This window comes from Phalacrocorax carbo, chromosome 10 (assembly GCF_963921805.1).
Source record: "Phalacrocorax carbo chromosome 10, bPhaCar2.1, whole genome shotgun sequence".
Lineage (NCBI taxonomy): Eukaryota > Metazoa > Chordata > Aves > Suliformes > Phalacrocoracidae > Phalacrocorax > Phalacrocorax carbo.
Window position 1 is genome coordinate 5,026,007 of NC_087522.1, and position 24,080 is coordinate 5,050,086.

The following is a 24,080-nucleotide window of genomic DNA, read 5'->3' on the forward strand; positions in this document are numbered from 1 at the left end:
AAAGCAGAAAGCTTGTTACAATGCAAGGAAATAGTTACTGCAAATGATGTACAGCAGAGACAGAGGCAAATGATGCAGCACACATACACAGTTTGAGCTTTAGGACTATACCTTGAAGGGCAATAAAATCACATCACTCTCTCGTAACACATCAAAGGCATCTCGCTCACACGGGGCTGTTTCATTTCTTCCTCAAACAGAGAAACTCACAAATATACAACACAGAAATGTTCTGACTCCTAGACTAAACGGAACAAATGAGTAAAAAGGAAGCAATTTCTAGGGGGGAAATTCTCAACACTGAATTACCTCCTTATTTTTCAACATGCAAAATTCAAAGCCTGAAGAGCTGCAGGGTAAAGACCTGGAACATGGGCCACAAAGAGCAAACACTTACAATAGGACAGGACCCATTTCTTTAAAGGAGTGCTAGATTTCCCACAGTTTCACTTACAGAATTCAATATTCCTGCTCTGAGTGAATTGTAATAATATTTTAAGCTGTGCAAAACCATAGGTCAGCGAGGAACAGAGGTGTACTAAGGTGAGAATTGTCATGAGGAGAAAGAGGGAAATTTCTCTTCAAATACACTTGTCTCCAGCCCTTTCTTTTTCTCTTGACTCCCTGGAGAGGTACAGCATGTGTTTTTCTCCCCTACAACTATTAGGAACATGGCTGCAGGGCCAGCCAAGAAGAGGGAAGAGAGGAAACCGGTAGGTTTCACGTGCTCCCTGGCTTGTGAGACTAGTGAGCATCCAAAGTCATTATTTTACAATAATATATATAGTCAGTCATTCAGCTTTTGTCAGGAAAAAACAGCTTGCACATACCTACACCTATAGGAGCTTTACATCTTTACACTGTCCTGCTTAAAACTCTGTACAGTCTGAGAAGTCTCATTCGGCACTGACCATGTCAGTGAGGTAAGAGTTAGGTGCTTTATGTCATGTTTAAAGGATCCATTTTTTCCACACCCCCACAAAAATCACTCTCACTTTTGTAGAAACCACTTTTTTGGGGGGTCAGGGAAACATGGAAGATGATGTAAGATATTAAAATAGTCTCACTCAACCCTATTCTGCTGCTCTTAGAGCGAGTATTGTCTTATACTGAATATTCCACTGACATCAAACAGGACAAAAGCTGGTCCCTCCGTCAGCATGTCTCATCGCTGGACCATATTTCTCAGGCTACTGAGTGCTCACATCTTTGCCTCCCCATCATCTTATTCTACCTATTCTTCCCTCCGATTTCCTTTCTAGCCTGTCTAAAAATCCTTTTCATTTTTCTATCATTCCTCTCCCTCTCCACCTTCTTTCCATGTGAGGCAAAACCCCCAGTGACTAACATGGCAAGCGTGCACCTTAAAATTCTTGCTCATTTTTGCTATTTTCTTCCAAAATAGGGACAGGAACTTGGAAATTGTAAAAATTCTATTTAAAATTTCTCCTCAGCTGTTTTCCTGTACCGCAAATAGAAAAATAAAATTTCAATTATAAAATGTATTAAAAAATAGCAAGAAAGATAAAGGTTCCTAGCTGAGACAAATGAAGTCTCTGCCTTTTTTGCCCGATGGCAGAACAAATTATACCAGGGTAATCATGAAACGGAGGTAGCAGAAAGCAGGAAATCAGAGGATACGTGGGGGACAGAACATCAGTTCAAACATGCTGGCATAGACTAGACCGCACCATTACAAGCGATGCTGATCAGAGTTATTAGCATTTTTCAGCATCTTCATCCTGATTGTGTAAATGCTAAATTATCCCCAGCACTCTTAGACACAACTGTATGTTATTTCCATGGGGCAAGAGGGCATACAGTGTCTGGTATGACGATGCGTTACCATTCTGGGATATTACAAGGTCCAAAACACAGGCTTACGTGTGATCTCTGCTCTTAAAGCTGAAGGGTTCTGGATGGTTTTGGAATCTGTTCCAGATCCAGTGTCATAATCCAGCTCCCGATAGTAGATCCGGTATCCCAACAGCAAACCATTTAGACTCTCAACTTTGGGTGGCTGAAAAACATTCACATTAAAAACAGGCTTGTTAAGACATGTATTGCAACGAACATCCATCACAACGGGCAGTAGCTGACGCCGGTCCTGTGCGAAGGGACACAGTGCTTTCTGGTGAAAATAGTCATTAATAATGTACAGAGTCAAAGGTTGTGTAATTTGAAAAACACAAATTAAAGGCAGCTTTGATGATTTCGCTGAGCTGTGGCAATTGCAAAAGGTTCTGTACTTAAAAATTGACACCTGAAAAAATTGACCACAGAAACTTCTGTGTGATAAAGAATATAAGTAAACATGTCCCTGAAAACGCATGTTGTTGGCCACCAACAGTGGAACAGCAAAACAGTATTTCACTTCTTCCGAGATGAGAAGAAATAAATTATTTTGTCAAAGACAGAATTTCATTAGTGGCTGTTTTCCTTGGGGACTATTCACAGAACATTCTTCATTTGGCATTACTTAACTGATGAAAGAATAACAAAAAATTGGTGTATTCTGACTTTAATTAGGAAGATGAAAATAGGTCTAATAGCCTCAGAGAGGCATTTAGAGAATAGTCACAGTGTGATGGACTCTGGTGTGTTGCACAGGTCCAGTCCCACAGGCAAGCCCAGGTCTCCTCCATGACAGCCTGGAGCAGTATGGCACTGGGCTGGCCCACATATGAGGGTGTTTTTTCTTCTGCAACATGCTGGAAGATGCTCAAAGGCATAGTACCTCAGCAAGGATTCTTCAGCAGCTCCTGACATCTTCCTTCAGGTACAGATATACAGCCAGTACACTGAAAAGGAGATTTCTGTTTGAATGGCTTGCTTAAATAGAGACAAGCAAAGGGATTCTTCACGTTTGGGAGAAAAAAAATTACTTTCACGAGCCTAATACAGGCTAAGAACTGCAGAGAAGAAAAGATGCCCCAAACCATTTATCTTCTAAAGATTCTTGTACTGAAATTTAAGGGGCTGAAAGTATAAATGAAAAGGATTTTAATGATGATCTCGCCTTTAATCCAGAAAGATCCCTAGCAGTCTTGTGAACTTTACTAAGGAAAACCTTCTGTCCATTGTGGAAAAATTAACCGCCAGTGTGAAACGCTGTGACAATAGAAGGTAATACCACATGTAATTTTAATGAAGAAAGTAAGAATATTTTTACAGGAAAGGAGGAAGATATCTGGTAATAACCTAGCATTCTGCTTCCAGAAATGACAAGAATTTTCCATTACTTCATTATGATGGCAAAAGGAGAGAGAGGGCTTGTCCTATTTCGGTACAAAGGACTTTGCTTTGGGTGAGCGCTGAAGGAATTAAGTAGAAAGATTGCAGTTTATGGAAACCAAAAATGAAAATTATGTGAACCAGAGTAGAAGGAAGCTAGACAGCTACCAGGAAAAGGAGCAGAACTGCTCCTGCAAGAAGCCACCTCCTTCTGCAGCTGTCCTGCCCAGCGCCTGCTGAAAGCAATCCACATAGTCCCAAGATCTTGCTGTAGTTGCTCTGCATGGTTGGAGAACCTCATTCATCGCTGTTTCATGATCATTACTGTGCTCCACCCTTTGGAGAAGCTCTGACCACGTTTCACTGTTATTTAGCATCTGCATTACAGAACGACCTAGGAATACAGGATTGCGAGGGGCCTCAAGAGTCGCCAGGACTAGGCCCTCAAGGCTGCAGAAAGTCACCTTCCTGAGTCCTTTTCACAAACAGAGCAACCTCCACCAGAAAACAAGCTGATTTTTCTGCTCCCCGGTACTCCTATTGGAAAGCTCTTCCAAGCCCCACTTCTTGGGTGGTTAGAAACACCTTCATTTAATTTCTAATGTAAATAATTCATAGCTAGTTTATAACCATTTGTTCCTGTGCTAAGATTGCCTTTTGGTTAAATTGTTCTTCTCCCTATGGGGTGTTTACTCCCATAACGTATTTTAAAAAGGGCAATCATATTCCCTTTCAGGCTCCATTTTACAAGGCAAATAAATCAACCTCTTGTACAACAGCCTTTCCTAGTCTCAGACTGAGCCCCTTGTTCAAGGGACTGAGCAAATACAGCAAACAAAGCGACAGTCTTCTCCGGGGCTGCCTGGTGACATGACTGCTCATGGCCCGGCTGAAACGTTCTCCGCAAGGTAGAGAAGAGGAGATATGGTTTACTGGCAATTACTAGTATAACCAGGATTTTTTTTTTTCCTTCTCCAGTCTTCTGACTTTCATCATTTGTTTCCTGCGTTATACAGAGGTTGCTTTAGCTCTGATGATGCCCTGGCAGAGAAGGGCTCCACAGCACGGCAGTGTCCCTGCCTCCCTCTGCCCTGGCAGGGACGAGTCACAGCACAAAGCATGAGGACTGCCTTCTCCAGAGACAGGGTAAAGGCAGGCACTGTCCCACTGAGGTACATCTTGAGTGCATCACCGCAAGGAGGAGGGAGGCTGCAAGAAAACAAAGCCTATCCAGCATGGAAATAAACTTCACACAATGAAAAAAATATTGTGAACATTACCTAGACTTGTTTTTCAGATAATTATTACCTAGAAGGAAGGTGCTTTTGGGAGGATTGAATGTCTTTTCCCATTTTAACTATTAATTAAAAAAAAAAAAAAAGTTGAGGTGGAATATCCTACAGAATCTTAACAGGAAAACACTGCTGAAGCTGAGAAAGAGACTGTTACTCCCTGCTCTGCCATATAACTCCCTAACAGATAAAGCTTAATTCCTCATTGCGGCTCAACACTGATTTGTTGATAGCAAACATTGTTTTCTTATGTTTTCATGTGATTCTCCATTTTTTCCTTCCTTTAAATTTAGGACAGGAAAGCTCAGAAAATAAATGGCTTGAAAACTGTCTTTCTCCTTGCCATGGAAATGATGATTCTTTCCTGAAAAGGGTACTCTGCTAAAAGGTCAGGTCTTCCCCTTCCTATCTGTCTTTCATGGACAAAACCCTGCTTTTGATGTAATGGATTATTTAGGATTTTATAGGAAGGCCTGAGGGATCTGCTGAAATAGGCAAAATGATTGTGAGTGGCAGCCCATAACGTTGTACAGAAGTAAGAGAAACACTTTTGTGCTGTTTAAAAATAAAATAATAATAAAAAAAGACTAAAATGTAAGTCTGAATAATTGTTATCTCTAAGGGAGAAGCAGAACAGTACATGATCCTGAGTGTTAACTGTAACAACCCCCTGAACATTTGAAATAACCTTGCATTATTGATACAACAGACCTCAACGGAAATCACTTATTTTCTTCCTACTTTAAATTTAAAAATAATGGACTGATTGGACCAAGCAGCTGAAAGCACAGATAGTGCATGTAGAGTTTGTTTTGTGAATTATTAACACAGCTCAAAGTTAAAAATTTAGCTTTGCTTGGAAATCTACTCTCCCATTTAGCTTGACTGCTGTTTTCAGTTTACATTATTTCTTAGACACTGCTGTGAAACTTCCTCTTAATTGGAGGCTATTGTGGGACTTGAAGATTTTTGTTTATTTGAAAAATACAGTACGGCTAAATTACCAGGACCTATTAATATAATATACATGTAGTAATGACACATAATCACCCACAACTCCCCTGAGATGGCTCTGGCACAACAACCCCATTTCGTTTTCATGAAATAAAAAGCATCCAATTACATAAACACCCCCTATTTCACATTAACTACATGCCAATAATCAGTCAATTGGGGGAATGTTTACTTCTGCGGTACATCATGCCTCGTGTCCTCTTTGTCCTCTCTTTGCGCGCCCTTTCTTCTTCGCTGTGGGCTTTATTTGTAGGTGGGGTGGTAGATTTACATCTCTCTGTAATTCCTTTGATAAAACTGTTCAACATGACTTCTATTTGTTCAACATGCTGTAAGCAATGATGTTGCTTAGTATTATGCTCTGTGAACTTGGGCCAGCAACCCCGCAGTACAGCCAGGCATATTTTTAAAGTGCTGCTGCATAGCAATAAACAGACCCTCATTTTTTTTTTTTTTCCAAAAATACAAGGAGCCCCATCTGTACTGTAAACGTGTATGTACATTTTTCACTATAATATAATCTGTCCAAAGTTATCCTTATTACGTGTGTGGGACATTGTCTCGGGAGCAGGGTGGGAGAGGCTTTCCAGGATAGGTTACGGATAACGTGCAGTACCCCACTGGGTTCCCTCTGTTAACGCTCACTCTGCAAAAAGAAGCCTCAGGCACTGGGTCACAAAATGTTCCAGAATCTCCCAGGAGGCCAGTATTGAAAGATAAAGGAAGGCAGAGGAAATGCCTATATAAAACACAGACTTGGCACGAATACTTTCCCATCCAACTCAGAGATATTCTGGAGAGCTCAAACTGCCTTTCTTTTCTCTGAAGAAATCTCAATTTTTAGCCCTCAAAGAGCCAAAAGAGCATGTGGAGTTCCTCAAAGGTATGAGCAGGATCTCAAGCACAGCACACTCTTCTGATTATTTCAGCAGCTGAAGAAGGCAGTATGCGATGCGAACGAAAGAGAGCTTTTGACTACCTGATCTTTACCAGCGCCGCACTCTGTTGAATGTTTTCAGTATAAAGATGTGTGTCTATTGATATCAAGGACAGGAGAATCTGTACAAGTAACGATCTTGGGCATCGCTACGGAAACTCCTTTACCTCCCAAGCTTTGCCTTATGGGGCACAAAGTAAAAGCAACTGCCAGAAATTTCCATCCATCACTAAAATATATGCCTGGATCAGGAAAATAAGGAAGTGGCTGCAGTCCTTCAACTTTCCTACAATACTTCCAACTCAGGGAAACGTCCCTTGCAATGTACCACTGAGGTCAACAAGTCAAAGCAGCCAAAAAATTGTTCCAGCAAAATCAAAATTTTTCATTTTACCTACCTGCCACTGCACAAGGACAGATGAAGTTGTGTGGGGAGTTACTAACACAGAACCGGGTGGTTCACCTGGAACTAAACAAGAAAAAAAGGTAACCAATGCAGTTATAGCAACAGGGTAGAAAACAGGCAGCTTTTATTCATCAGACTCTCTTTCTTTGCGGCTGAAGAAAGTCTTCTATGCCAGCTACTACGTGGTGGGTCTCGAAAGCAGTGCGGTGGATATGAATATTGCAATCCAGGCGAAAGCCAGCCACTTCTCATACATCCCTTGCTCTACCTGTGGCCTTGGCAACTTGAGCAGGAATAAGAGAAAAGCTGAGGGCATAAATCTGGAAGAAGCTGCAATGTGCCAGCTGCACACAAACAACTGGATACATATTTGAAAGGAAGTTAAACCAGCTGTGTGCATGCTTGAAAGTGCGAGCAAACTGCTCCCAAATTTTCTATGATATTTTTGCCACAGGGCAAGCCCACGTTGTTTTTAGAAGTCTGTGTTGTGTATTCACACAGACTATTTTAGTTAGGATAGCTTGATTTACCGCAGGTTAACCCATTCCTGTGCCCATGGTCTATAACATATATATACACACGCACACGCTTCAGCAGCTCAAATAGGAAGAAGGGAAGGCTTATCAGGAGCTGACAGCCCTCCACGGCGCAATGCTCTAGTGGCAGCACCAGGTTTGCCCAGCAGAATAAATGTTCAGTTTGTTAAGGAGGTGAGAGGCTTTCACAGTGTTTCCCCGTTGTATTGTGAGGAGGCCAAGCACAAATCCAGATTCGCTGTAGCTAAATTCAAAGAGAATCGAAAATAAAATTTTAAATTCTGAAACAGTGAGTCAGTGCTGTCTCATTAGTACCGGTGGCAGCCCGCACCAATACAGCAGCCGCTGTTCAGGAAGGTGGAGAGCCAGGATGTCTTTAAAGGCTGCTGGGCACATTATTCAAGTATTACATGGGTTCTTGTTTAACTTGGAACACTCCTGAGCTCTGCCCTCTGGTTTTCTTATTTCAAAATCCCATTCTTTAAATGTACCTTTGCAAAACTGTTTTCTATTTTCATATATCAATGTCAAATTTAACTAGTCATTCCTCACACTGTATTAAATACTAGCCAGCACCATATATACTTATGTATGTATCCCAGTATTACCCCATTTCCCAGGCTAAGGGTAAATATGAATGCTTTTTTACACTTTGCAGAGTTCCTTTCTCCATCCAAGACACCAGAGCTACTTCTGCATTCAGGCATTGACTTTATACTATCAAGGAATTAGAAGCTGATCTCTAAGGCTAAAAATAAAAGCCTTGTCAATGTCATTCACAGTTTATTAGCCCTGATCTGTAGGATTAAATGCTCATGTTTCCAGGAGCTTCATATTCTTACTTATACCTCAGCAATTTTGCCATATTGCAGACTGATGTGGATTGTGAGTGAAAACAATTGAAGAAACTTCTTCAAATGTATGCATGGTTCTACATTTATTTTTAATGATCTCTTGTAAATTATTCAATTTCTGCAAAGATAATGGTTAGTGCAGAGTTTGGAAGCCAATCAAACGGAGTTTAATTCCATTTTGAGACTCTTGAAAGTATGATTCATTACCAGAGGGCACAGCAGGACACTTAAGGCTGCCTGTTAGGAATTCAGCCACATCTCATTACCACCTGTATCAATCTCCTATGAACAAAACTGTATTGGATGTTGAATTTCACTCCACTGTCCCAATGGAGAACACAATGCAGTGAGCCCAGCAAACCTAGGAGCACTGGGGAGCACCCACACCACAGTGATGCTCCCAGCGTGCCTCTCCGCTTACCATCCTGCAGAGTTGTGACCGCTTCGGTCTCTGCACTGAAGTCACTGTCTCCAATATCGTTGGTTGCTTTCACTCGCAGTTTGTAAGAGGTGAAGGGGTTCAAGCTGTGGAATGTAAAAAATAAGGCTGAGGTATGAAATCTCCCCACATCATCACAACTTGCCTCAAAACAAGCCTCTACGGAGAACTTGCCCATTGGCAAGTGAAGTCATCGAGCAATTTGTCTCTCCTCCACATCACCTTTTCTTTGCAGCCTCCCCCAGATTCCTCAGGACATGGGGGTGTTTGCACCCTTCCTGCCACCAGCATCTGCTCAGATTTCCATTGGCCTCAGTTCCTGAAAGCACTCATGGATTCACAGCTGAATCGGGCTCCAGAAAGCAGCCATGAAGGTGCAGTTCACGGAGCAGCCTACAACCAGGGCTTGTTGGAAAAGGCAAGGTGTGCTGTTTCTTGAGCCTTGCACAGCTATGCAAAACTTGGTTGTCAAGGTGCTTTACCTGAGATAGCCTCAAAACAGATCTGTGGGGCAGCTCATCCTCAGGGCACGGATGGGGATGACAGGTAGAGAGGAGGCAGGTAACATGGCCGGGGTCAGCCAGTGCGCAGCAGGCACTGGAATTCAGAGCGCCAGCCTTCTCACTAATCCTCTAGACCATACCATTTGATCAGTGCATTTTATTCCTACTGAATTTCAAATTAATGCTATTACCTGGATTATTTAATAAAGACAGTAACAACAGGTTTCCCGCAGCTCTTTTATCTGTGCAATGCTTTAACGTATGCAGAGAGTGATTTCCAACTGACATAACCTTAGCAAAGGTATTTCTGTCTTGGCTTGGCAGGGAGAAGGTGTGGGGGAGGCTGCCTTCTGAGTAACATGCAGCGGCTACAAATGCAGAGCTGTAAGTTACGGGGGATTTAGCTAATTAATTGGTAGCGTCTAGCCATCAGCTGGCAGATGTAACACTGACTACAAACCCAAGTAAAGTAACTTGTAAGGAATAATTAAACATCAAGGGATAATGCATTCTGATGGGCCGCACTCTCACATTACGTGTGTACTTGTCCTCCAGACTTTCACAGGAAAATGCTTTTACCAAGGGGCAGAAGAAATCTTTTCAGTAGTTCCACCCTATTAGGACACCGTCACTTACCTACAGCAACTGGAATAATTTGAATCATCGTCTTGATCTTTTGTTTTCAGTAATGGCAATATCAAGTCTAAATGACATGGTTGGTTTCCTTGATTTTACAGGTTTTGACTGGAAAGGTACTGGGTGTAATTCAGGGTGGGTGCAACACCTCCAAGGTCAATGAATCAGGTCTATATTTGTACCTATAATTCCCAAGTTTTTCTTTTTTCTGCACAGTTAGATGAAAAGACAGCAATGTCTCTGTATCTTCTGGCACATGACCAGTGAGCTGCCATGTACCATAGCCACTGCTGTTTTTATAACAGACCTGAAAAATCTGTACCTGAATGCTCTGAATACCTGATTCTCCAAAAGCTCACATCCTTTTAGAAATAATCTGATTTGTACTGGCTGGTCAATAGAGGAAATGGACAGCAAAACAAGTACCTTCTTAGAGACATTCAATTGCTTAACATGTTACAAGGATTTTAATTACAACAGCATAGCTGAGGATATAATGACGCCTGAATAACAAAGTTTAAACACTCTGATGTTATCTATAAACTTCAGTATGGAAAATACAGATAAAAATGCTGCTCATTTCTTCTGGAAAAGCTTATATAGAGATAATTGCAATGAAGCACTGAGAGTGGATTTTACCATCAGTCACTCCTGAAAGGATTTTTAACTAGTTGTATTTTACAAAGCACCGCATAGCGGCATATATTTTAGCCTGAGTAGCGTTATCTACCGTGCTGAGCTTTCAGGAAGAGCTTCAAAGAGATGCATTACAACCCAACTTTAATTATATCTATCGCATGACCTTCAGCAAATCTCTCAACTGCTCTTCATAACACCACCTCTAAAATGGGAGCAGTGACCTCACTTAACCTCTCTCCCCCAAAAAAGACTGTGAAGCTGAGTGGTGCTTGCTTTGGCTTCCTCACTGTTGGAAGTGGAAAGAATGGGAATTTCTATCCTAGCCTGAGATCATATGGTACCTTTCAATAAGGCAGGACGTTGCCTCGTGGCTGATGGAAGAGGAGTAGGTTTGCCAGTCTCCGTTTGGCAGGTCTCGCACTTGTACTGTAAAATATCGTATTGGTGAAGATCCATCACTTCCAGGAACCCACTTCAACAGCAGACTCCGTGATGACACATCACTCTGGGGGGTCATCAGCTGCCTGGGAGGTGCTGGTCGTTCTGCAATTAAACCATAATTTGGTACTGCTTTGAGAGGAAATTCAAGCTAACATAAAATGTGACAGCCTGATCGGATCTTCATGGTGGTAACACCACAGGAGACTGAGCTTTTGGGTTTGCCCATGAAGTATAGAAGCCATCCCATTCCTTAACCTTCTACTGCAAAGAGCAGCAGTAAGACTGATTTTTGTCTCACTGCATAAAAGGTCACTATTGAACATACACTTTCCTAGCAACAGACCTCAAACCTGGGGAGGTCTTACCCTAGCAGGTTAAGGGAAAATCATTAGGACCAGCAGCCAAGCAAACCAGGGAAGTCTTTAATGAAACTCAGCTGTGCTTCCAGCTGGATTTGCTCTTGACAGAATTTGCCTGTCAACTACTTAACTTTTTAACCTGTGCTCGCTACTTGGTACCATGGGACTGTGTTCTCTCTGTGCTACATAGCATCCTCTTCCACCAGCTGCTCCCCAGTCGAGGCATGAAGAGGAGGCAGGGATGAGCTGGAACAGGCTGGTGTGTAGCAGAGTCCAAGCACATGACTTACAGCCAATCCTAAATTTCCATACCAGTTCTCTCTGGCAAGGAATGGGGAACCATCACCAGCTCCTGCTGCTGCTTCCAAACCCCAGCTTGGAGATAGTGCAGAGCTGGGGCTTGAGCACCTGCTGCAGTTCACTTCCAGACCTCCCCAATTCTTCCCTTTGTACCCACTAACCTTGAACCTGCAAAGACAAACCAGCCAGTGCCAATGCTGAGGGAGATCTCTCCAAGGTAATTAACCGTACACCTTTTAGATGAGGCAGGGAACGGTAATGTAGGTGTAAGCATGCCAGTCCCCAACTGTTTCAATATAGATCTCCTTTCCCGTCACTGTGTCTCCGCACTCCATCGATTTCAATAGAGAAACTCTATAGAGTGAGGAATAATTGTTTAATTGTTTATCATGAAGATTATTGATTCTGATTAAAATGTGTGGCATGTAATAAAGCAGAAATTGATTGGAGACACTGCAGTGACTTGCTTTTGAGAAGCAATTCAATTCAGTTTCATCAGCACTTGTTTCCATAAACACACCTCTGCCTGCCCTACTCCTCACAGCTCTGTATGGTGAACACTTCATTTCCCTGCCATCCCCTAAAACCATTTCCTATATGTTTTGGCATTTCTCTGCAGCATGCTCTTGCTGACATCAGTGCCCAAAGATTTGTAAGCTATTAGCTGGAGGAAGCCCTCGGTGCCAGCAGCCTGTGAGCCGGAGTACAATGCAAAAGGTCAATGTCTTACACTGACAGGCTGAGACAGGTATTCTGGGTTATTCTATCAGAGGAAGTGAGTGTCGTGCAGGGATTTAATACTCTCTGCTGATAAGCTTTAACCAGCTTGCAGTTTTGGGCAGGTCAGATCTTGCACTCAGTCTGCCATGATTGGGTTTCCTTCTGCTGCTAATGGGAGATCTTAAAATCTCCTGTATTGCAAGATACACTTCCTGACTGTTTGTATAAAACCATTAGTATAAAGAGTTTATTTATGGGAGTTTAGACACAAGCAAACGCTAAGGTGAGATGTTTGTGCAGGAACGTAAGGCCAGGCCATATGACTCAATGGACTCCTTTTAATTTCTTGCTACATTTACATCTCCTGACTCAGTTCAGCCCTGATCACTGGTGTTAAGTATTCTGAAGGGTACGATACCGCTATGTGGATTCAAAGCACTAAAGAAGAACCTCTTGAGAATACAGCTACAATACAACATGGAATCTGTAAATCACAGGTATCCTTGTAAAATGTAAAGGTTTATATTGGGGTCATCCAAGTAATTTAAAAGGACAAGAGTGACCGATTTTGCTAATTTTCTAGGGAATTTTTGTGCCTGCCTTCCTTAGTATCAATGACTGTAACGATATTAAATGCATTTTTATTAATGGAAATTAAATATCTCTTCACTCTAGAATATTTATTGCCATGTATACAAGTTTCAGGTTTGTTTACTTGTTAGCAGAATAGCTGCGCTGGGCAAATTTTTTTTTCATCCCCTCATATCAATCTTGCTGATGTAAGATAACACATTTTTCTCTCTACACATTACATATGGGATCACTTCAGTTAACTCTCAGTGCCTTGGGACTTGGTTCCATAGCATGCATAGAGGCACAGTAGAGCCATCCATCAAAAAGAGAAAGGGTTCATTTTATACTATGACGTGCCTATTCAAGATAACCCTAAAGCACTGATAGCAATGAGGGATCAGTCTTCCCGCAGCGGAGTTGGGAGTTCTGCCTTGAGCTATTGTGTATCCAGCAACAGCTGGTGCACGGTCTGGGAAATCTGAGCACATTTTATTGAAAAGGAGAGGCTCTGAACTTTGAGCATTCACTTTATTGGACCTGGTGGGTTTTTTTGAAAATTCCACGTGTTGGACTTCAAAATTCCACTTTGACAGCAGTCAGACAGGGGTGGAAGAAACCTTGAGCTCATAAATCTCTTTGATGGACAGTATCTTTAGTGGAAACACGTTAAGTTTCCTAATACAGCTCTAGAGGTTCTTTCTCTAAGGACTGTACTGTTATGCACTGGGAAGGCTGCTCGTGGCCTGGAGAGCTATGCCAGTGGCAATTTTAACACCAACCAGACAGGCCAGAAGCAGCCCACAGGTCCTCACTGCTGGTGGCTGAACATCAGGCCAATGTCCTCTCTTCTTAGAAGTGTTATAGGAAAAGAATAAAGACGACATTGTGGGCCAATAGCATGGGAAATACTTACTCTTGCACTAAATGATTTGCAAGGTGTAGCAAGGACTTAAAACGAGAGATTGTTTAGTAGGCACATTTTAAGAACTAAAGGTAAATATAATTGGTTGTGTTATAGTGCAGGACTTGGGCAAGAGCCAAGGACAAGCACAGAAGCACACGAAAAAGTGCTAACCATAGGTGAAAGCCGTCTATGGAGGTCTGCCCTAGTTACCTGCTGAAGCGTGCTTCTCTCACAGAAGTTGCATGGTTCTAATTTTTGACGAAGAAGTTTTCTTAAAGATCAATATCCAGACAGCACAATGGGCCAGAGCGGCACATGGCACTAAATCCCGTCATGCTGGTAAAGTTACCCTGGCGCTAGCTTTGACTTTGCCAGCTCAAGAGATCAGATACACCCCTTGCAGTGGAACATGGCATATGGTACAAGACCAGAGGAAGTCCCACACTCCTGTTCTGTAACAATATATTCTCTTTAGCTCTGAATTTAAAAAAAATCATGCCTAAGTAGAAAATATGATTTTTCTAACTGGCAGCTCTAGAGCTCTGTTCTGAGACTGGAGAATTGAGCAGTTACTTGAGCCAAAGTGTTAGAAACAAGCAATGATGCAGAACAGATTCTGTAATACCTTATACGTCTTTCACATTTTGATACATTTGGTATCTAAGCATCTGGTTTCATTTATACACATGTAACTTCTGCTTTCTTCAAGTAGGTACCCTACAGAGGGCAATTTGATTGGGGATTCAGAATGCAAATAACTATTTTATGGCCGATGCAAGAAGCAGAAAAATTCTGGGCGATCCAGATGCAAGCACTCTGCTCGAGTGTGCGGCAGTGCAAGGCCGGAGTAATCACTAACACATTAGGTCAGGACTGAGGTACAATGGAGGAACTGTGGAGAAATCCTGCAACATCACCGCCTCTCATTTTGTGTTCTCTAATCAATATAATTCATCCATCACTTACTTTCTTAAGATTGCAATCCTTCTAGAAAGCGAGAGAGCTGGAAAAAAAGATCTGACTGCAGGAGGAGGCTGCATATGGCCAATATAGCAGCTGATGGAAAAATCAATCTCCAACAGCCCGGCAGGTTAGAACTGTGTCTCATAAAAGTCTGTCTTGCTCACCAGGTTTCTCAAATCATGATGTTGCTATGGTTTGGGGCAGGTTTATGGGGTGAGAAGGAGGTGGTGTACAGGCTGTAGCCTGTTATTAAAATTCCCCTAAGTGCAGCAGAGGCTCCAAGGCATGCAACAGAAAGTACCTGTGGCTGCAAGCATTACCTCTTTTTTCTGTTGTGATCACTGTGGCTTCCAGAGGCTCCCCCCAGCCCTGCCTGGTCTTGGCAGATGTCCGAAAGATGTATGCTGACTCAGGGGTGAGATCTGTAGCAGTAAACTGCCTGACTGTTGAGCCAACCTCCACTGTCGTGAACTTGTTAGGGTTGCTGCTGGCCAGACGGTAGGCAATCTGATACCCTGAAATCACAGTGTCAACAGGAGACAGAAAAAGGGTCAGGATTTTTTTCTAGCAGGGGAAAAAAGAGCACTAAAACTATTAGTTTATCATAATTACTTGTTTATCTCAGACCAGAACAAAGTCATTTACGTCCTTCAGTGTTACAAAACTCTGCTGTGCGACAGCCCTCCCCCAGTCAGGAACCGTAGCTTACGAGAGACATCACACACAGTGGCGCACATAAGGGTTTACTCAATATTATCTGCCATGAAACTCATTTTACTTTCCATCCTTTATACCAAACAAGATACAAAACCAGTTTAATCTTTCCTGAGCATGCCAGTACCTTTTTGGAAAGGCAAAGGAACAGAGTCCATGCAACTCATGTCATCTGGTTGAGGCAGTTCAAGACAGCGCGCTCTGTTTCAGCTTTCCACCCAAGCACACACACGTGTGCGTGCACACACGCTGTTCTGCCCTCTCACAGTTTCAGCACTGGCTGAGAGCAGATCAGAGCAGTGGGATTGCCCAAAGCGTGCAGCCTTCATACCGCTCAAGTAAAGGCTTGGTCCTGCTTTTTGCACTTGCCTTTTTCTCAGCTCTCCCACTCCCTTGTAACTGTACAGAGAGTGCCAGAACTGCCAATAAAAGCATCCTCCTTCTGTGATTCAACGCTGCTCCCCTTGCCCACAGGCCAAGGAAGAAGCCTACAAGCTGTGAGGTCCTGCTTCAACCATGCGGCACTTAATAATCAATTTTGTTGATGCCTGTTAAGTGATAACCCCCATTCCAACCTGCCCGACAATTAGGAGTTCACAGTTTAGCCTCTATTATTAATGATCCAACTGTGCAAAGGAGGGCTTCCAGAGTTCTCACGCACCACTAGCAACAACTGTCCCCCAAAGAGGATCTGCCAAATGTTCAAATCCATTCTGTAAACCCAGCAATTGAATCAGGCTCTCACTTCTGGAGCTCGACAGTAACTTTCAGTCCAGCTGCTGACTTCCAAAATCAATTAATACCAGAATTGGTGCGGGGCTTTATTGCCAAGCTGAATACAGTTGTACGATTAAATGCTTCATGGAGTTACACAGGGCAGAGGGCAGCCAACAAATCCAAATCAAACCATCTGAAAACAAAACAGCCACGACATGATTCTGCCAACCCTCTTCTTGTCTTCCGAATGACAAAGGGGTCTGCAACACCTGAGACCACCTCTTTCTCTTGGAATTAATATCCCAGCTAGACTTTGAACTTCCACCACATTTTGGCTGTAACAAGAACAAGGGGAGCCAAACCTGGCGTGCTTCCTTCGTGAAGGTCAGTGCGTGAAAACTGAGGTTTTAATCTTACCTGTGGCTATTAGACAAAATCAATGACATTTATTTCCCTCTGTGAATACGCAACCATTGCCACATGCTGACTCACAGAAAAGGCACAGAGTTCCTGCACTCCCTTGAATGAATGCCATACTTGCGTGTGGTGCATGCTGTCACGCACAGTGGAATTTAATTGGGATACAGATGGTGTTCATTTTGGTATGCTGACTCTCACAGTGCTGTTGACAATGCACCAGCATTTCCTTGTCTTTTTTTCTTTGGGGGCAGTGATCTAGGGGATGTGGGGCAACATCCATAGCTGCCTCACATGGGAAACATTTGATTGTACTGACACCTTGAAGAGTGACTTGGCTTTTCCAAGCACTTGTGGCTTCAGCCTGAGCTCCTGCAGGCTGCAGTTACAAACAGGCCTGGGTATAGAGTCGATTCACAGAATTGCCTTAATGTGCTCTGGGCACCCATGTTGGAAAACGGGCATCGGCGGTGAAAGGCTCCCAGCGCCCGAGCGGGCTCACCTCGTGTGGCCCGGGGTGCCCTCACACAACGTGGCAGTTGGTGTGTCAGGCGTATTCCTACAGCGACGTTTTCACAGCTGGGTGGATAGCGTTAGACCACTGGACAAAAAGTGGCCTGATTTTTCAGAGCTCCTGAGCATGCTTAGATCCAGAGAAGGGCCACCAAGATGATCAGAGGACTGGGAAGCTGCCATATGAGGATAGGCTGGGAGAGCTGGGTTTGTTCAGCCTTGAGAAAAGGAGGCTTAGAGGGGATCTCATCACCAGGTACCAGTACTTAAGGGGTAGCTACAAAGAAGATGGAGACTCCCTTTTCACAAGGGGTCACACGGAGAGGACAAGGGGGAACGGGCACAAGTTGCTCTTGGGGAGATTCCGACTGGACACGAGAGGGAAATGTTTCACAGTGAGGACAGTCACCACTGGAATAATCTCCCCAGGGAAGGGGCTGGCTCGGCCACGTTGGACACCTTCAAGAGTCGGCTGGGCAGGGTGCTGGGCCCTCTTGTCTAGCCTGTGCTCTTCCCAGAACGTTGGACTAGATGATCCCTGAGGTCCCTTCCAACCTGGGCTTCTGTGATCCCAGCAAAGTCCTAGGGTGTAAATTTCATTTTTCTACCTGCAAACTACCTCCTTTTATTGACGGCACCCGCTCTCTCATTACTGGTCCAAAATATTTCACCAAAGTATTTCTTTATATTCAGTACTATAGTATTTTGATCTTTTTTAAAGTCTACAGGAAGACAGCTAGCCATGGGGAGAAGGAATGGATAAGCTGACATCTTTTTTTTTGTTTATACAGATGTGAAGAATGCAGGAGTGAAAACCCTGATGGAGCATCTCAATAAGGGGGAAAAATAGTCAAAGAAAAGCACTGGGAAAATTTTTACAGCAGCAGAAAAGATGAAGGAATAAGAGACTAAGATGGCTAAAGTAGTTTGATAAAGGGACAGAAGACGTAAAAAAAAGACCTGGAGGGAAACAGAGAATATTAAAGGAATAGAAAAGTTGATTTATCTAGTTATTAAAAGATAAGTATGATATCTGGGACACATCCTTGTCAAGCAAGTTCCCCTCTTTTCTAAACCTTTGTAAAATACAAAGTGTAGTTAAAACGTAAGGAGGGAAAAGAAAGATAACTATTTACTGCTAAATGGTGGTACTCCTGCTGGAAAGCCAATTACAAACAAGCTCAGATTAGGCAAAGGAACACATACATATCTAGGCCATTACAACAACTTAAACATGAGTGGTTCCTTGGCTCGTGTGAAAACTAATTTAGCCATGAGAAAGAAGAAATCACTTGTCACAGCCTGTCTCTCGGTCAGGCTCCGCAAACTCCCTTTCAATGCATCCCTGTGAAAAACAGTATGAGCTCTGACTGTCCTCTCCTACATCTGCCGTGTTGGCTGACAGTCTGGGTAAATGACTATTTTCCTGGATATCTCAGGCAGAGCTTACATGACCACAGCCGTCACCTCTACTCTCTCCTCAGAAACTCAACACTTTCCTTGGTCTGTTTCAAAGGTACATAATCCAGCCTCTGCACCTGAACTCAGCTCGCTCTTATTGCTACCTACAAACCACCTGAGAGATACCCAGTATCTTAATTTTGATCTCCTACCTCACCTGCTCCTATTGTACAGTTTGGGACAGCCAGGATATGTCCTGGCGTAAAAAGCATTGTTTTTATATTTTTTTTTTTCCCCGAGTGACACAGAAGATGGAGTATTTAAACCACAGCTTGGATAATAATTAGGGCTAATGCAAGATCAAAAAGACAAAATTATTAAGTTGATGAATTTCAGCAACAAGAGATGGGAGAAGACAGGAAACGTTAAGTGAAATCACACAAGGCAAATCAATAGAGGTAAATGGAAAGTGTTCAAAGAGAAACTAATGTATGCTCAAGGGCTATAAGAGGCAATAACTGCAATTGCTGCAGTGGAGGAACAACGAAGCTTCCTTCCTTTACTATGACAATAAGATGTCGCAGGTATCTTAGATAAAATAAAAACCAAAGGTTATGAATGAAAGTAAAATCTTCAAAAGGTGATCAGAGCAAACTTTGCTGGGAGAGGAATATCTTACAAAATATGGATGGCCAGTAAGAATTCACACTGTTTCCTTAATTTTCCCTTTTTTCCCCCCTATATAGTGTTAGATGCCAATCTCTTCTGTGGTTCTGTGCTTCACCAGGCCAAAACAGCACAAACCGCCCCCCCCCCCCCCCCAACCCGAAATATCAACTCTTTAGGACCTTATTTATTCATTGAAACTAGGCTTATTTTTGCATTAGCATCTTTTTAAGTGCTTTTTTGCACAACTGCAAGCAGTTTCACGAGCTACACTTTCTGAACACAATAAATGGCAACAGTCTGAACTGCCTGTTAAATGTTAGGTCACTGTAACACAACCAGTGGATTCCCCAAAGCAAACAGGCAGGAAGATGACAACACACCATGAATATAAAAAAGCTTTCAAGCTCATCACCATACAAAGCCCTTCAGAACTGACAGCACCCGTTCATGCAGGCCATGGTGCAGCAGAGATACAAACATTTATTAATTTGTCACAGAACTTAGGGAAAGCCAAATGATATTGGGAGGTTACGGTCTGCCTGGTGGAGCAGCAACCCAGTTTGTTGATTTTACTGCTTATCTGTTTAAGGGCCAGCGGGTGTGCAAATGCAGTCTAGGATCAAAATATGAATTTGCAAACATGGATTACATCCAATTTCGCTTCTAATTCTCGCTGGAGTTCTTACACTCTCTTGCAGTAAGCTTCAGGTAAACGCTAAATACATGGATACCACGAGGAATACTAACCAGGCCCTGGAAAGATGCAGGTTGAGCTCTCGTTTTCAGAGGAAGCTCATAGCTCGAAGTGCACGTATGCACGTTAATGCATCATTTTTCTTTAATAGTATTTGAAGGAACCATGTTGGGTGCTAGCTGAACTGAGTGCAGAAAAGAAGACAGAGTAAAGCCTCCAATGGTTAGCGTAATACTCCCAAAAGCAGAAATGGAAATATCTAGCAGTCTTCCACAGTAAAATATTTAAACAAACAAACAAGTGGTTTTCCCTCTTGGTGCCTGCCAGTATTTCATCCTGCTAATCTCTCTCTGAAATGCTAGAACATGTTTTGATATAGATTACAGAAATGTTAGCTGCAAAGGTGCTTGTATACTCAGAGGACAAAGCTAGCAGAGCAGGAACATTAGTTCAAAGGCTCTGAATATAAGTTGCTCTTGCAAAGCAAGTATTTTTTCTTTCCAACCCCGCTAGCGGATAGAAGGGCACCACACAAAATTATGTTAACTCATTTTTTCCGACAGCTCTACTTCAGTGCACTTGACTGTGGTGGTCACAGTGCTGTTTTGAAAGTTCATTACAGAAATGAAATCTAAAAGGTGTACAGGGAAAAAAAAAAAAAAACAACTTGCAACTTTACTTAGAATGCTACCCATTGTTTTTTATGTATTTTTGAAGCTCCTCACTTCTTAGGAAAGATCACAGAAATACCTAGCATGAGTAATTTTTACTTTTTCTCTCTGGCATTGGCAGCTAACTACTTCCTCCACAAACCTCAATGTTTCTACTATTGAAAAAAATAACGGAGTGAGAACTGTTGAATAAAGACAATGGACTTCAAAGAGGTGGACTGGGGGAACTGGCAGGTAATGTCCCCCTGGGAAGGAATTCTAAGGGAAAAAAGAATTCAGGTTAGCTGACAGCTTTAAAAGAGACAAAAAAAAGGTACAACTATCCCAATTCAGACAAAAGGTGTTAAGAGGCCAATATGTTTGCATTCAGAGCTCACTAATGACCTGAAAATCGAAACTGAATTGGACAAAAGTTGAAACAGGACACATGTCTAAGGGAGTGTATAAATAGCACAAGCATGTAGGGACAAAATCAGAACGGCAAAGTGCAAAGTGAGCTAGAACTTAAAGGGCATCAAAGGCAATGAGAAAGATTATAGAAATACATTAGAAATTTGAGAGACAGAAGGAGGACAGGTCAACTAGTGTGAAGAAAAGATGAGCACAAGACAGGTAAGACAGAAAAGAATGGCAGGCTGATACCTCTCTTGCTTCATTTTCACAGCATCAAAGTTGGTGCTGACTAGACACTTAACGCAAATTAAAACTGACAACAATATAAGTAGGGATGTAGGCTAGAATAGAGAACAGGTTACTGAATATTTAGTTAAGCTAGATGTATTAAGTCAGAAAGGCCTGATGGAATTTGCCCTGCAGTGCTTATAGAACTAGCTGGAGCCATCTCCGAATAATTTCTCCAAGAACTTGTGGAGGATAGGTGACATCCCAGAATATTACAGAAGGGCAAACAGAGTACCCTATCTCTTCAAATGGGGAAAGACTGACCAGAGGAATTATGGACAAATCAAACTAAAGTTCAATACCCAGAAAGATCCTGGAAAAAAATATGAGTGAACGTATAAGCAACCATGAGGATAATAAAGTGTCAAGGAACTGCCAGTATGTATTTGTCTGGAGCAAATAATAAATATCAAATAATCTATTTTCCATTTTGACAGTGTAATTGGTCAGGTGGGAAAAGTAGATATGATCCACATTGATTTTAAGTAAGGTTTCAATATGATTGCACACAGCCCCACCAAAAGCAAGCAAGAGGAACAGGATCTGAGAAAAATACTAGACATTTTGACTTGAACGCTTTAAAAAAGAAAGTCAGAACATTGTTACCAATAGTTTGCTAACAAACTGGGAGGATGTACTAAGTAAGCACTCATAAGACCTTATGAATTAGTCTGATTCTGTTCAATGTTTTCATTAACGACCCGGCTGACGGAATTGCCAGTCTACTTGCAAACTACAAAAATGAAGCCAAATTGTGAGTGGCTGTGCTTTAGAGGACAAGAGTGTCATTTAAAGTGATCTTGATAATGAGGATAGATGGTCTGGAATCAGTAAGATCAATAAAGGCACCTGCGAATTATCACACTTAAAAAGAAGCAGCTTACTGTATTAATGTACATATAAAAGAGGGACTGACTGACCTGGAAGTGTACTGCAGCACAAGGGTAGGAATTAATAGTGGGTCGTAAACCTATGTAGTTATACCATCAGTGTTGCCCAAAAGTGAAGTTAGGACAGTATCTACTGTCCTGGGATGTGTTACTGGGAATGGACTGTGCAAGATGTCGGAAAGGACAGCCTACAGGCTAAGCATGCCAAGCGCTCTTCAAGGGACACCCTTCCCCTTTCCTTCCAACCCTGCATTTGTATGATTTTATCATCAATGTAGTGGCAACAAGCAAGAACCAGCTGAGAAGTGGACGCCTTGCACAAAGCACTCTGCAAAGACAAAATAAAAGAGAGTTCCTACTCCACTGAGCTTGCGACTTCAGCAAATAAGGCTGACAAAGTGCAGCAACATGAGACACTGGAACGCAGTCAGGAGAGCAAAATCTCTTTTGTACTTTCTCATCATTTCTTTCAAATTATTTTTTTTCTCCTTAACCACATCCTGTGATTCAAAACCCAATCTCTACTGAGAGCAAGCTTCTAGGGCACACAGTTCCTTAAAAAAAAAAGCAACAAATCAAACCCACAAGACAACCTAGAAGCCAAGCTTCCTTGCGCTGCAGAGAAACCCTGCGTGGATCTGTCTCTGACAGCTAACCGTTGCCAAGCTTCACACAGACTCTTTCTTGTGCTCAGAAAATCCCTGCGGTGTCTGCCTTTGGATCCCATTTGATGATTTCCCTGCATCTTCAGGCATCAGGATCACCCTCTGAACACTTTGGGAAGCTACACACCTGAGCAAACACTTTCGAGTTCTTGACTCAAGATTTAAATGCAATGCAAGACCGGTCCTTTATTTAAAGGGATGCCACCAGCGCAGTGCCATTTCAAGTAGGCACCTTCCACCCAACAATGAAAGCTTTAGGAAATATTGCCAGAAGACTACATGCAAGCCTGAATGATGGCAGTGAAATTAGAAGCAGGAAGGCCTGGTGGGCTGAGAACTAAACAAAACCCAAAAGCCTTCATTTCTCCTTTTTTTCCCCCCATAGTTGAGAGACAAATCTTTACTCACCAGCTAGAACTACTGTAAAATATGTTTAACATCAGCAGAGAACACAAAATTGCTTGGCAACTATTAGCTACTTTTATTTTAGAGGCAAGAATGGATTCTTACATTGTAAAAGCCTTCACATTTTAAGTACAAGTAGCTGCTGGTGAACATGTTGCAAAGGCAACCCAAGAGTTATGAGGGCAGGAAGGTAAGAAGGTTTTTAATGAATTTCTGTCATCCCTTGCTGCCCCTATTTCCCTTGATGAAAAGCCAGATATGAGTTAACTCCTTGTGACCTGACAGAACGTATTATCCAAAGGAAGCAATAAAACAGAAGCACACATGAAACTGAAACACTGGGCATGCCCAGAAAAGGCAAACGGGGGGAAGGAGGAGAAAATCCAGCTCTCCCCTGCTGCAGCTCAACAGGCAGGTCGCCCAACAGCCAGCCACATGGGTTACAGACCCAAACGCAGATGGGAAGAGAAATGGCAATTCAAACACAGTGCCACGAATGGCATGTAATTCTGACTCCGGAAAACACACACCAGGGAGCTGGGCAGACTTTTCCTCCTCACCACAGGGTACCATGTCTCTCAGCTGACACCAACATGTTTTATTTTCTTTAGCCATGGATTTGCTTTTGTGTGGTTTCTAATCTAATATGCAAGGGGAAGGAAAACGCAACAGCCAGAGCTCGCTCTGACCTCCAGCTCCTCTCCTCCCAGCCTTGGGTTTGCTGCTCCCTCTTACCCAGAATAATTCCATTGGGCTCCTCTGGCGGCTGCCAAACAATCCGTACGGATGTCAGCCTCACCTCGGGGAACACCAGCCTCACAGGCGGCCCGGGGGCTGGAAAGAAAAACAGAGATCGTGCTAGCAAGCATCGCATGTCAGAGGAACTACAAGGT

General features: G+C 42.7%; 1 protein-coding gene across 4 annotated transcripts in view; it reads right to left on the minus strand.

The window, feature by feature from the left end:
* Positions 1–24,080, minus strand: part of SDK1 (sidekick cell adhesion molecule 1) — a 419,246-nt gene that overhangs the window by 50,940 nt on the left and 344,226 nt on the right. For all 4 annotated transcript variants that reach the window (XM_064461554.1, XM_064461553.1, XM_064461555.1 and 1 more), the window contains 6 exons: positions 23,923–24,021; positions 15,071–15,265; positions 10,832–11,033; positions 8,695–8,798; positions 6,876–6,946; positions 1,885–2,020 (listed from right to left, as the gene is read on the minus strand). In XM_064461554.1, coding sequence (XP_064317624.1) covers positions 1,885–2,020; positions 6,876–6,946; positions 8,695–8,798; positions 10,832–11,033; positions 15,071–15,265; positions 23,923–24,021 — 807 coding nt within the window. The remainder of the gene's footprint in view (positions 1–1,884; positions 2,021–6,875; positions 6,947–8,694; positions 8,799–10,831; positions 11,034–15,070; positions 15,266–23,922; positions 24,022–24,080) is intronic.